General features: G+C 41.9%; 1 protein-coding gene across 2 annotated transcripts in view; it reads left to right on the plus strand.

Moving 5' to 3' along the window:
* The first annotated feature begins 4,798 nt into the window (after positions 1–4,798).
* Positions 4,799–13,693, plus strand: part of pdlim5b (PDZ and LIM domain 5b) — an 81,206-nt gene continuing 72,311 nt past the window's right edge. For both annotated transcript variants that reach the window (XM_072659625.1, XM_072659626.1), the window contains exons 1-2: positions 4,799–4,877; positions 10,044–10,206. In XM_072659625.1, the coding sequence (XP_072515726.1) occupies positions 10,111–10,206 (96 nt within the window). In that variant the 5' untranslated portion in view covers positions 4,799–4,877; positions 10,044–10,110. The remainder of the gene's footprint in view (positions 4,878–10,043; positions 10,207–13,693) is intronic.

Here is a 13,693-nt window from a genome sequence, read left to right on the forward strand (position 1 = left end):
TCCACTCACTGTTAAACGCTGAAGGGAAAGAATTACATCACCATTTAAAAACTGAATAAGCCAGCTCGCTATCACCAAGGCCTGGTATCGGCCAACCTGCATACTTCCTGGATGCCATCATTAGGTTGTGAATAGTTTTCATTGTTTGAATGCGCTGCAGAGCTTTTCTTTTAAGCAGTGGTAAACCACTAGAGTTTGATTTCTGAAGGGCAATGGAAGACTACTCAGATGTCAAGTTACTCAGAAGTAGGATTGCAATGGTATGATATTTTAACAGCATAAAAAAGCTTCTCAGAAAATAGCTCGGTTTTACGATAGCACAGGACACAGTATTTCACAGTTCTTCTTCTTCTGCTTTTTATTATTATTATCTGATACAATGACCGGTAGTTTTTTTTATGAACAAATATCTAACTATAGATTAAACATTTCTATATATTTTAGAATGAAAGTGTGTTTAAAATATTTTCCTTTATAAATAAAATATAATATAAATATAAACTTCTTGTTTTTTTTCTATATAGCTAATGGTTATTTTCATTATAGATTAATTTGCTAATTATTTTCTCCATTAATTGACTGACTCTTTTTTTCAGAACCCTAAAATTAGTAAGGAATTGGTGGGAATTGTAAAGAAATGTACACAATATGATAACCATCAATTTAATTCAACCTAAAACCAGAATACCACTGCAACCCTACTCAGAACATATCTTACAACAGCTGTTATAGTTGATACCTGTGGAAACCTTTTCCTGCCAGGAACAGAATGGGAAAAACACCTTCCCAGTTTCTGGAGCAAGTTTTTTATTTATTTATTTATTTATTTATTTATTTATTTTTTAATTGATCTTGACTTTAAATTGGAAATTATGACTCAGTTTTTACTTAATATCTCAAAATATTGACTGCATTTTGACTTCAAATCTCCATGTTTCAACTTGGTTTCTCAACAAAATGTTTAATTTGTATCTTCTGAAACAATCACTTTTTCATTTGTGATAATTTGACTTTCTCACTTTTACTTAACTTCTCAACATAGTCTCATTAATATATTTTTTTGCTAATTTGACTTGGTATCTTAAAAGTTTGTTTAGTATCTTGACTTATTGACTTATTTCCTTGTGATTTTGACATAGTATCTCAACATTTCAACTTCAATAATGACTTCAGGAACTTAAGGAACTTAACATCTTAAAATATTGACCTTTTCACTTGACATTTTGAATCATATTTCAAATTAACTCACTATAGGGGCTTTTTGAATTATATATATTGAAAGTAAACCATTCAAGTCAAAATCTGATTTTGAGACAAGTCAATAAAAAAACTGCCAAAACAAAAAAGAAAAACACACAAAAGTACATATTATTGTGCTACTGGTGAGAAAGGATTTTCACAGATACCTGAATGATGATGACACTGTTGGCTTTTAATCTTGCAATCCAGAACCTGCACTTCCACACAAAGGGTCAGAGCGGCTGCAGGGTTTCATTCTAATGAAGCAACAGCACACCAAATTCACTCCATGGATGGTCCGCATTTTGACTCCATCCCGCACTTTTTTGGGCTCCCGAAGACCCTGTCTGATCTAGAACAGCGTTTCTAGGGCTTTGTTCAAAAGTTACCCAAAGTATTTTCTGTACATTTGTTTAGACAGACTGTCTGCAGTCTGAACGACAAAAAGCTTGATCAGTTTCAAGCCATATTTGTATGTGGTTTCAAATCAGACTCGCAGGGGAGTTTTACAGTTCTGGTTGTATTTCATTATTTTTCTTAGTCGCTCATGGCCTTTTTAAAGGTGTACTCTTTAACATCTCATTTTAAGTTCAATTTAGCCCTTAGCTAAGTTTAGCCTGCCCCAAGTAAGCATACTTACGTGTGCATTGCTGCTGTGGCTATAACCACTGTGGATAATGCAGTAGATGGATAGTCTTACCAAACAAATCAGATGAAGACAAAGAAATGAATCTGATTTGCCCTGCAGTGTGAACAAAGCCTATGTTGTAGTTGAGGAGGACTGAACTATTCTTAAACTACTTCTAAAAATTGCTTCTTCAGGGATTCTTTAGTAAAGGCAATGGTGCTATAAAGAGCCATGACAACTAAAACGACCATTTGGATGCTTAGATGGTTCATTGCCTGGTAACAAGTCCTCTGGATTGGTGGGAAATCTTTTGTAGATGGTTCTACAAAGCAACAAAGGGCTTCCAGTACTTTTCCAGGGCTTTTCAGTAATATATACAACTATATAGAACCCGTTTTGCTTATAGCATAGGCCCACCGTGACCAAGAAAACTTCCATTTGAAAGCATGGTCTGCTGCTGATTAGACATAGTCTGGTACTCTGGGTACATTACAACTACAGAAATACATTCAGCTCTGAAGTAGGCTAATAAACAGATTAGCTCTCCAGCCTGCTTTCTGCTTCCTGTGAACTGGTCATTTTCACAGTGTGTATAATTTATTCTCCTCACATTCCATATAAATGATGGAAGATTTTTTCTGCGCGAGGTTATCATAACGTTCCTTCATCAGCTGTACTTCTTAGAATTACTGCATTCTGAGAATCTGCGCTGAAGTCTGTCACCTCCTTGACTCAAGCCCAGGAATCCTTTGCTCCTGTGGAGAACATTGCCAGTTTTCCTCTTGGTCTCTCGCCCCTTTTTCTCTCTCTTTTCTTTAAATTGGCTCCCTCTCAGCCCCAGTGGTCTGTTTCTTTAAGCTCTGAACTTCCACTCCCACTCCATTTCTTCATCTTTAATGCTTATGATTAATCACATTTAGTATTAAAGGGTCACGCTGACCTAAAACTTGCCTTTAAATACATTAATATGGTTGTGCGTATTAATATCTGATTTATATTATTCCTCAGTTTATTTCTTCTTATTTTTCTGCCGGATTTCTGCTGCGTAACTCACCTCGCAGTTTACGATTATTCAGTCTGATTGTGTGCTGCGCACTTGGATACATCTGACCGGAAATACAGTTTCTGTGTAGCAACAGATTTTGTGGAACTTTTCCCCATAGGAATAAATGGGGTGTCATTTTTTAGCACCCTAGCAACCACCTGTGATACCATAGCAACTATCTAGCAACCACTAAGCAACATTATGGCAGCTTTCTGAAAAAACATAGCAATCACCCTGCCACACTGTAGCACCCACCAAAGCAACCACCTAAGATACCATAGCAACCGCTTAGTAACACCACAGCAACCGACTTGGTGGGTCCACTTAACAACACCAAAGTAACTACCTAAGATACCATAGCAACCACTTAGTAAACACCCCCCGGACCCAGTCACTTAGCAACCAACTTCATAGTAACCATCTGGAGAACCATAGCAACCACGTAGCAAAACCTAAACAACCGCTTGGCATACCAAAGCAACGCCTGTGTCCTTCTCCAGTCACAGCGTCTGCATCACGTTTGGGATGTGGTACAATGGGAGATTTACAGCATGAAAAGGCTCCTAAAATCAAGTGGGAATTGTGAGACGCACGTGGACCAGAATTCTCAAAGTATTTTTATCTGACATCTTGTGAAATCCATGCCATAAAGAATTACTGAGTTACAGTTTAATACAGATCTCTAGGGGTATGATGTTTATTTTATACCAAAAGCACCAACACAAGGAGAGCCATGTCTAACAAACCCTTGTTTATATGCTTATAGATGGTGGATGTACTAATATTCCACTGCAGGTCTATAAGTTACTCGCTCACCAAGTTGCGCCCTGCTCCCTAGGTAGTGCACATGAAATTATAGCTTCTGCACCAAAACAGAGCACCATGTGCCATTTGTATTCAGACAAAGACTACACGACCCCTTGTTTGACCCCTAGTTTGGGTGTAGAAGTTATAGTCTTTCTTGACTTAGGCCTGTGATAGTGTACTGTATAGGGAGTACGGTGCCATTTGAGACTCAGCCTTAGTTTTTGGAGCATTTTACTAGTAAACACACTACTAAAAGTGCTCTCTAATGAACTAAATACAAATCGTGCTGCAACTTCTTTCATCCTCGAGTTACTTTTTGGAAACGTGGTGTAACTTTGACTTGAGTCAAAGGAACAACAATCGGCACAATCTTCCCTATTAAACTTAATGGAAACATTACATACTCCCCATATCTACACATCCAAAATCTGAGCCACATCCAACATTTCCATCTGTACGCACGGCTGCTCCGAAGTGCTAAGTCTTTTAAGTAGATCTAGTTGGTTATTAGTAGTGACTGAGATGCGGGTCAATTTTGACACTTTGGATTTACGGGTGGCTTTTTAAAAATTTTTTTATTGACACCATTAAGGTATTGTGGCATACCAAAATTGCTCCCATGATGCTTTATGGTACCTGTGGGATTTCTATTTAGTTCAGAACACTTTTAGTAGTGAGTTTACTAGTAAAATGCTCCAAAAACTAAAAAAGGCTCAATCCCAAATGGCACCATACTCCCTATACAGTACACTTCTACACCCAAACAAGGGGTCAAACAAGGGGTCGTGTAGCCTGTGTCTGAATACAAATGGCACATGGTGCTCTGTTTTAGTGCAGAAGCTGTAATTTCATGTGCACTACCTAGGGAGCAGGGCGCCCCGTGGGATTCTCCTAACATTCGAGCACTGGTTAGAACGGCGTGCAACAGGTGAGCGAGGAGCAGCCAAAGACTGAGGCGACCAATCAGACGTCGCTCTGTTCGAACCCGGTGTCCAATCAAATCGTTTGAGGTGATGTCACCCGCCTCCCTCCTTACAATCAGCCAATCAGAGGCGAGAGCCGAACGCTCGCCTGTTTCCCGAAGCGCACGAGCGAAGTGTGCAAGTTTACAGTCAGTTATTCGCGCGAGCGGCGGAGACCGTTGACTCCGGTGTGAAGGTGAGTGGTGGGGAGACGTTCAGCGCCTCAGAGGGCTTTAAAAAGTGGGGTTTAAGTAGTTTGAGTTCAAGTTTAGGAAGTTATGGTTCTGTTAAAAGCTGTTTACTATACGAGTGAACGGTTTAAACAGACCGAAACAGACCGAATCACCTTCCTACTCAGTCCGCGTTGGTTTGAAGCCTCAGTCGTCAGTCGGTCGGTCGGTCTCTCTGACAGCCGTTTAAAACCAGTCATTAGGTAGCGAAGTGAGAGCAGCGCGCGCGCGTGTGTGTGTGTGTGCGTGCGCGCGCGTGTGTGTGTGTGTGTGTGTGTGTGTGTGTGTGTGTGTGTGTGTGTGTGCGTGCGCGCGTGTGTGTGTGTGTGTGTGTGTGTGTGTGTGTGTGTGTGTGTGTGTGTGTGTGCGTGCGTGTGTGTGTGTGAGAGAGAGAAGTGTTACTAGTCGTTTGTTCTTCAGGAAGTTGTTCTTCACACGGAGAGGTGGAGGGTGTGTCAGGTCTGTGGGGACTGAGGTGACTGACTACCGTTACAGAGTGAGAAAAGGGGATTTGCAGAAAAGGCTAAACTAACAGTGTAAAAGTCACAGAAGCAAGTGTTTCACCTGAGAATTAAACCTCTTCAACTTCACAAAAGTCACCTGGTCTCTCAGTGCAACCAGTGTGATCTGTGGCAGGTCGGTCAGTCAGTCAGAAACATTAAAAAAACAAGGGTGAAAGCAAGAGTCAGGAAGATGGTCCTGAAAAAGCTACGATATGACGATTAGAGGATGATCTGAGGTCCTTGACTTACAAAGTCAACATTCAGAGAAAAAGGGTCATAATGTTGAATTTCGGGACAAAACTAGCTTTTATATATATATATATATATATATATATATATATATATATATATATATATATAGTCAAAAGTTAAGATGGTAAGTTATTTTCCGAACATTAAGTAGCTAACCCAAACTTTTGAGAAAATCATATCCTTTTGATGCTCAAATTTCTAATTATTTTTAGATCTTAAGTCAGAATTTAGGATATGTATTTAGATTAAGTAGTTCAGAGTCACAATTCTGATTTACAAAAGAAATCTGATTTTAAAAAAAAGAGAGAAATCGTTATATATAATAATAATAAAATATTATTATTTATGATTGTATATATTACTTGTAAGATAATTTTAAGAAAATACTGTATGCTTACTCAAAACTGTTGAGAACAAGTCACTATTTTGAGAATTTTGAGAAATTTCTAGTTCTAGTAATAATTTCAGCATAGCACATTTCTATTTTGTGGTGTTAAGTTGAAGTAAGATTTGATGTTTATTTTATTTGATTTCTTACTTCCATTCATTCCAGTATTTCCAGGGATATTTGTGAGAACAGACATTTATTTATTTATTTGTTTGAACTTATTAAACCTTCTGATTTTATTGTGTTTATTGTTGTGTTGGTGGCTGTACTGCTTTGCCCAGAATAAGTGTATAGCTCCTGAACAGTCTTTGGTTCCTCCACTAATATTCCAGAGTGTTCCACCACAGTACTTTAGTACGTCGCAAATAACAATACTCTTACTTCAGTGTGAGTTTAGGTTACTCTAATCCACCTCAGTTTCTTAATTCAACACTATCCCTTTGGTTTCGGGAAGGTTTAGAAATGTTAGGAATGAACTGTGGACGCTGTTTGCGGTGCAGTTTTGTTAGCCGGTTGGTTGCCAGTTACACGTTTAGCGTCCAACCTTGAATAAGCTCTGTAGAAAGGAAACATACGTAAGCGTAATAATCTAATTACAAGTAATTTGTGTATTTTTGATGGTTGATGGAGAGCTGGCCTGGCAGGGACTGAGCTATAACTGCTATTTAAGTAGCCCCTAAGTTTTTATAATGCAATGGTGGTGAGAGCATGGCATGTGAGTGCAATGACAGGATATTCAGAGACCTGGTATTTGCAGATAAAATCATTCCTGGATTTAAACCAGGTGTTGCTCCAAGGTTCCCCCACCCTTGATGCGGTAAATCCATTAAAGCAGGTGTGTAGGTGCTCGGCATCAGGTGGGCAGGTGAGGCTGCAGATGTCATGGAATAAAGAGCCTTGAAATCACCAAGTGGTCATTAGATGAAGAGCTGTAGGCCAGGTAGCATTAGTCTGGACCTTCTGCAGCTGAGACAGGAGAATAAGCCTTACTTCTGACGGTCAGTAATGCGTCAGAAATGCTTTGAATATCAGTGGAAAATGCTGTTTAGTTTCTAGGAACGAGATTCTGATAACATCTGATTATCTGTACTTTTTAATAATCAACACAGATGCTTTTAATGTGTCCTGATGTTAAAGGAGACCCTACATGGATTATCAGGCTTTGTTTGAAGCCGGTATCTAAATATGTTTTGCGGTCAACACAATAGTTTTGCTGTGTGGAGGTCATGTGTGGTCATGTGCACAGCCCAGAGCTGGTAAACATTAAACAGTGCAATGATCACACATGGAGCTGAACGTTCAGCCCAGTAAAGGCACCCACCCCCTTCTTTCATCGGAACAGATGATTCATAAACAGATGCGTACAGTTCTGGTAGTTCACCCCGTCCTCATTTCTGATGATGTAGCTAGCCGTGATTTGCATCACTTTCAACTTGAGTGGAGTTTGGAATCAAGTCATTCCAGCGCAGAGTTGGAAACCACGTGCCAGTCGTCCGTACCTTGCTATTTTTTTGTCAGATTTGTATTCTTGGCTTTGTCCTTTGTCCTTAGACCGGAGGTTAGCTATTATTGCTGTTATCCATATCATTCCTCTGCCTGAGCAAATGTAGCTGGTGTTCCCTTTAGGCCTCGTAACTTGTGAGCTCAACCAACGTTTTTTCCCTACAGACCTCAGTGCAAGTGAGCTTTCCAGGGTGTGCCTTTGGCACCATATCTACTGTCTGCTCAGGAGAAGCCGATTGTAGTTGACAGAAGAATGTACATGCCAGCTTTCACGTGGTTGCAGACCGTTTATGTCCATGGTGACAGACGCATAAAGTCGTCTAGACCTATTTCAGGCTGCACCGTCTTCACCCACCTTCCTGAAAAGAAAAGGCTCTGTATGGAAGAATAGCAGTCCATGAGAGGCTTTTCCAGGCACAGAATGAACATATTACACTTTAATCCGAAGCTAAACCTGATTTCCATCTGGAAAATCGCTCTTCATACCTATTGCAAGAGGACAAGACATTGACGAATGCTCTTCAGCCTCTCTGTCCTTTGCTCAGACTGAGATAGAAGGTTCTTATCTCATTTGTTTGGGTCTCTTCTTTTTCAGTTTTTACTACTTATCCCTTCTCTTTTAAGTGATTTAACTCAAAAGCCACATTCCCAAGATAATACCTTGGGTCATGTTTCAGCAAATGCCTTAGCCTCAATTGTAGGACTATGTTAAGCCACTTAGCTTCCCTCTTCTCTAATTGCATGTGGCTTCTTGCATGGGAGCGTTCCCAGAGGCTCGGCAGAGCTTGGTGCTTATCGTGTCTCGATATCTCGACTGCCTGCCGAGCAGCAACAGTCCTAATCTAGATTAGATCGATGGAGGGAAACCAGGTTGGGTAATTAGCCAGTTGCCCAGAGCTTTTGTTTCCGCTGCTAACCCGTGGGCATGTGGCTGCAGAAACTGGAAAGCCGTTTCATTCATTTTGCTCTTTAAGGTGCCGAGCGTGTTCTCAAAACAAGTCCACTTTGGTACGTACCCCACCCTGTCAGGAAGAGCTGTGACAAAAGAAACCTCTGTATGAGGAACCAGGGGTTTCTCATAAACCACAAGGTCAAGTCATGATCTCATGACGTGGTGAACAGAAAGATAAACAAAGCAAAACGCAACGCAGAGGTGGAAAAAAGAGAAAAAGCTCAGTTTTGTTCTGCTTAGTTTTGTAATAATAATTCAAGTATAAATACGAGGTGTAGTCTACATGTCGATGCTTGCTCAACATGAGCCTTCATTTATGACCTAATCTTGCTTAGGCTTGAGCCCACATGCTGTGAGCCCACTTATGTAGCAGACATTTGACCTCTATCATAGTAAATGCAAGCTTTCTTATCATTAAAGGGAATTCCAGCAGTTTCTGAGTAGTTCAGTCGTTGAGATGTTTTGTGTAAAATTGCCTAGAGACTTACAGATTTCACACCACACCCCGTGTATTGACTTTGCCATTTACCATTTATTTAGGCAGAATTCTTGAAACTGGGTGGAATTTCCCTTTAAACTCAAGATGAGCTTGGTTATCAGAGGGACATCTAGTACACTATACAGCTCCCAAAAAGGAGTGACCTGGAGAGTTCCTGTGGTGCTATTCTTATAATTGGTATCTCAGGTTAAACCTTGTCCCAGGACTGATTGATCCATATATACGGCTTTTCTGTTCGCGAAGCAGATTTGCAAGACCCTGAGCTCTGGACATTGCGTGCTCAGATGCCACTGAAGAGGGAAAGAGCGAAGAACAAGCAAAGTTACTTTATTAGTTACTGTAAAATCTTTATAATCACTGTGGAGTATTTGTCCTCAGGACCCCCAGCCTCTAATCTTCCCCTCTGGAATGTTTATGTTTGAACTCTGTTGGATTTCCAGGGGGTTCCACCTTAACAACAGTGGCCTTGCTCTGCCATGGCTCTTAAAATACTTGGCTCGGTGCATTCCCGCTACTCAACACAGTATAAATAGGTATAACTCTGCACTGCTGTCAGTAGTTATAGGCAGTGTTGTAAACTTCAGGTAACTTTTAATCTTTGCTTTAGATTTCATTCATTTTTCAAAGCCATGTTTCAGATTGGGTTTGGTTTTACTGCGCTTGTTTTACATTTGTTTCCAGGTGGAATAGTGAGGTTAGTCCTACTGCTTTGCTGTTTACAGTTCTGCGCTGCTTTTAAATTGACCAGGCCAAAGTCTGACTGAATATTATCGCTGTTGTCTCAACTTCAGCTGCTGCTTCCAAGGATACACAGAACCTCGTCCAAGCTCGCATATCAATTCTCCCTGCAGGCTTTCATGAGTGAGGGTGCTGAACTGTCAAACTGACTCCAGTAGATCATGCTGTGTTTGTCTACTTTGTCTGCGTTTTTGTTTTTGCTAGAGAATAAATGAACAGGATAAGAGACCCCACCGAAGGTCTCCACTGCCATGACGACGGACTCAAGTTGAACTTTTCTTTGCTCTTGGTCCACAGATTTAAAGAGGGACCTTTCAAAGTGCTTGATCCTGCATATTCACGTCAGCCGTGCCCCCAGACAACCATGAGCAATTACAGCGTGTCCCTGATCGGACCCTCCCCCTGGGGCTTCAGACTGCAGGGGGGCAAGGACTTCAGCATGCCCCTCACCGTCTCTAGAGTGAGTACCTGAGGTTGCTCTGTTTTTGTTCTGGGTGCTTTTTTTAAAGGATGTGCAAATTCTGCTCGTATTTCCCTGCAGGGTTCGGCTTAATGTTAGTATGCTGCTTCTAAAAGAGCTACACCTATTATTAGCACACGATGCACGCAAACACATTGTGCTCTTTCAGGCTTGTTCTCTCGTTACGTACAGACACACACACACACACACACACATACTCTCAAGCTCACACACTCTGTTCCATGATGGCCACAGTGCAGGAATGGCAGACATGCTACCCCCGCTATCTGGCTGCTGGGCGATGATGGAGACACTACCACAGATCCTATTATGCAGCTCACGCTCACTTAAACCGCTGCTGGCTCTCTGAGCACCCCGTGGCCCCTCTGTAACTCCCTCTCTCCCTCTCTTCCACTTTTATCTCTCCCCCGCTTTCCATTTTTATCTCCCATATCCGTCCTATAAGAACGGTATTAGCCTGTTCCCAGAAAAGTGAGATAGTGAGGTACATTTGTAATTTCACGAACTCCCGAGGTGCTACGTGGAAGGACTATAAAAAGCTCTGAAGTGTTCTGATCCCACTAATTCAAACTGCATTGGAGAGTTTAAGTTCTCTTACATGACTGCCCTCAGCGCTCAGCCAAAAATCTGTGTTACAAAAGGCTTTCTGGAAAGAAAGTGTTTGCAGTCATGTCTGTGTGTTTGCCTGCACATTGTCAACGAAGAGTCTACTTTCATGGGAAATAAGGCACGTCAGAGTAAGCAAGTCTGTTTGCAGATGGAGCACAGGATCTCCTCTGCGCCGATGTGAAGAGGCTAAGTCTGAGGAATATCTATCTGTCCTGGAATACTGCTGCCATAAATCCGAGCACAGGCCTGGCAGCCAGTGCTCGCTAGCCCAGGTCGAGTGGGGCCGCTGGCATGCTCTCTCTCGCTGAAGAATGAGGTTTGTGCTAATGAATGACTGCAACCATATCAGAGTTGCAGTATTTGTATCTGGCAGGTGTGGGAGGATTTCTCTCCGCCACATTGATTCCGTGACCTGTTAGAGATCTGCCTGAACCTGCAGCTCTGCGATCCTTCAACTTAATAGTTTGTAATGTGAAGTGGCAGATTTTACCTACGCAAGTATCCATCAGCAGAAGTGGGGGAGGAGGCAGCAGGAGAAGGACTGGAGTATTTATGTATGTTTGTTGAAACTGAGACAAGCCGAATTCCAATATCTACATGCTTCCGGGATAATTGGACTCCTTTTAAAAGAAGCTTTAGGCAGTTATACGTGGATGGCCCACCCAGATGGTCCTCCTATAGATGATGTTCTTTACCCTTTTCAGAAAAACCTTGTTTTTTAATGTGGGCAGAACTACAGGGGCAGCACATTCATTGGCTCTTGGAATAATGAGTGTTGGTATTTAATTGATGAGTGATGTGGCTGTCTATTAAGCAAGACATAGTGTTCCTGGCCTTGTGCAAGCAGTGTTGTGGTAACTTGCTGGTGGGAATGTACAATTATTAGCATTCTAGCTTGAGGTTAGCTGAATTTAGTGAGTCATTACATCAGATTATTGTATTCTATCCTATTGTATGCTACTGAAGTTCTCCCCCTTTCGGACAGCGCTCTACAGTGCCAATCCACAAGCCTGCTACTTGTGTTCAGCTTTGCTAGTTGCCGTATCTGGTGTTGTCTTGGCAGAGCAGGGAACGCGGTTATCTTGTGAAAGTATTTGCAGGCCTCTCATTTCCAAGAGGGCTTTAAATGGGCTTTAACATTGTCATGGTGTTCTCAGGCACGAGGATAGATCACTCCTGCCACATATGGAGCGGAGAGGTGTGTGGTGATGTGGCTGGGAGTGCACGGGCACCGGAGCGTGCATGCCTGCTACTGTCCAGCAGAGATCTGAAGTGGTTGAACGGTTCCGAGCATCCGCCCCGTATCTGCGCAAGGACACGTGGAGCCATGCCGGCATGACTGTGACGCACATGAATAGTGCCCACCACAGCACGGCCCTATGGGAGATAATGGCACTTCCTGTCAGAGGAAGTTATTTATACTCTGCAGGCAGCCAAAAAGAGAGGGGTGATCTGCTGACACCAAGCTGCTGTACAGGAGCATAATCTTCAGTGGAAAACTGAAAAAGAAACAGAGATGATATTTTATTTCACTTCTTGTCCTGAATGCCTTTATATGGTCTTGTGGTGCACAAGAGTATTTCAGCTTTGGGGGAAATGATCTCAGGTTGCTATTCGAATCAGACAGAAGGATTTTTCTTTTACGTAACGCATTTGAGCCGCTCCCTCGCCTTCGTGCTCCTGTGCTATAGTACCCACTATGGTGTTGACTTGTGTCAGGGCCCGTATTCCCAGGGTGCTGCATGAGTGGTGCCACACCCTGAATGTGTTAAGGCCTGAAGCACATGCCTCAGTCTCACAAACTCTCCTAAACCACTAAGCGGCCATGCCAAGCTGCAGCCCTGCCAGGCCACAACTAGCTGCCAAGCTGAGTAGGTATATAATTGACAGCCTTGTACTGTTATACCTTTCGTCAATGGAGTCCAGCAGATACATCTGCCTGTACGGAGAATTGATATTCAAATTTGCTCTTTTGGAGTGTTCCTGGTATGCAGTAGTCTGTACCTACCAAACGTAAAAGGACAAGGGAGAGAAGGGTGATTAACCAGCAACACGGTTAATGGGAGCAGGTTTATATAATTTACAACCACTTTCTGCTGTTCGAGTTTACGACATGATTGATTTTCAGAATCTGTGCCTGTTCCTTTAAATGATGACCACTGACCTTCATTGTTTGCACTGGCTAGCTAGCGTTTACTTCACCTTGAGTTCACACTCTCTTTTTCTCTCTCTTGATCTCTCTCTTTGTCAAATTTTTGGGCGCCACATTTTAAATTTTAATGAGACTGCCAAATCTGAACAGCTTGTTTTTTGACTAAGGCAGCTCGCATAAAAAAATGAGTTTGCTTATTTGACAGTTTATGGGTTGGTAGGCACTTTAGATACCCTAACACATTCACAAGCACTGAACAAGTGCTTGACCACACATTTTCATATCAGTCAAACCTTAATAGCACTATGACATGATCTCATTTCAGAGAACAATGGCATTGTGAGCGTGGTAATATTTCCAACCAGAGAATTTAGAGAAGGTTCTTCAGCTGCAAAGCAGATATTTTCACAGGAGACTGACCAACAGTTTGTAACTGAATCAGCTCCTCTGTGTAGCTTTAGCTTTCTCTGCCCCAAGGGGCTGTCCAAGTTACAGTCAGCAAAAGGAAGAGATAGAGTGTGTGATTTATTACGTGGCTCAGCCAATATGACGAGAGGGTTAGGACATGAAAAACAAAAATTGGAGTCTTGTAAAGGCAGGGGATATGACTTAATCACTGCCATCCTGCTGTAACACTGCTTATATGAAAGGAGGGCCCTCAAAGCTTCCTTAAAGCATTAAGGCAGGCGGTGAAACCAGTGAGCT

Source organism: Salminus brasiliensis, chromosome 16 (genome assembly GCF_030463535.1).
Source record: "Salminus brasiliensis chromosome 16, fSalBra1.hap2, whole genome shotgun sequence".
Taxonomy (NCBI): Eukaryota; Metazoa; Chordata; class Actinopteri; order Characiformes; family Bryconidae; genus Salminus; species Salminus brasiliensis.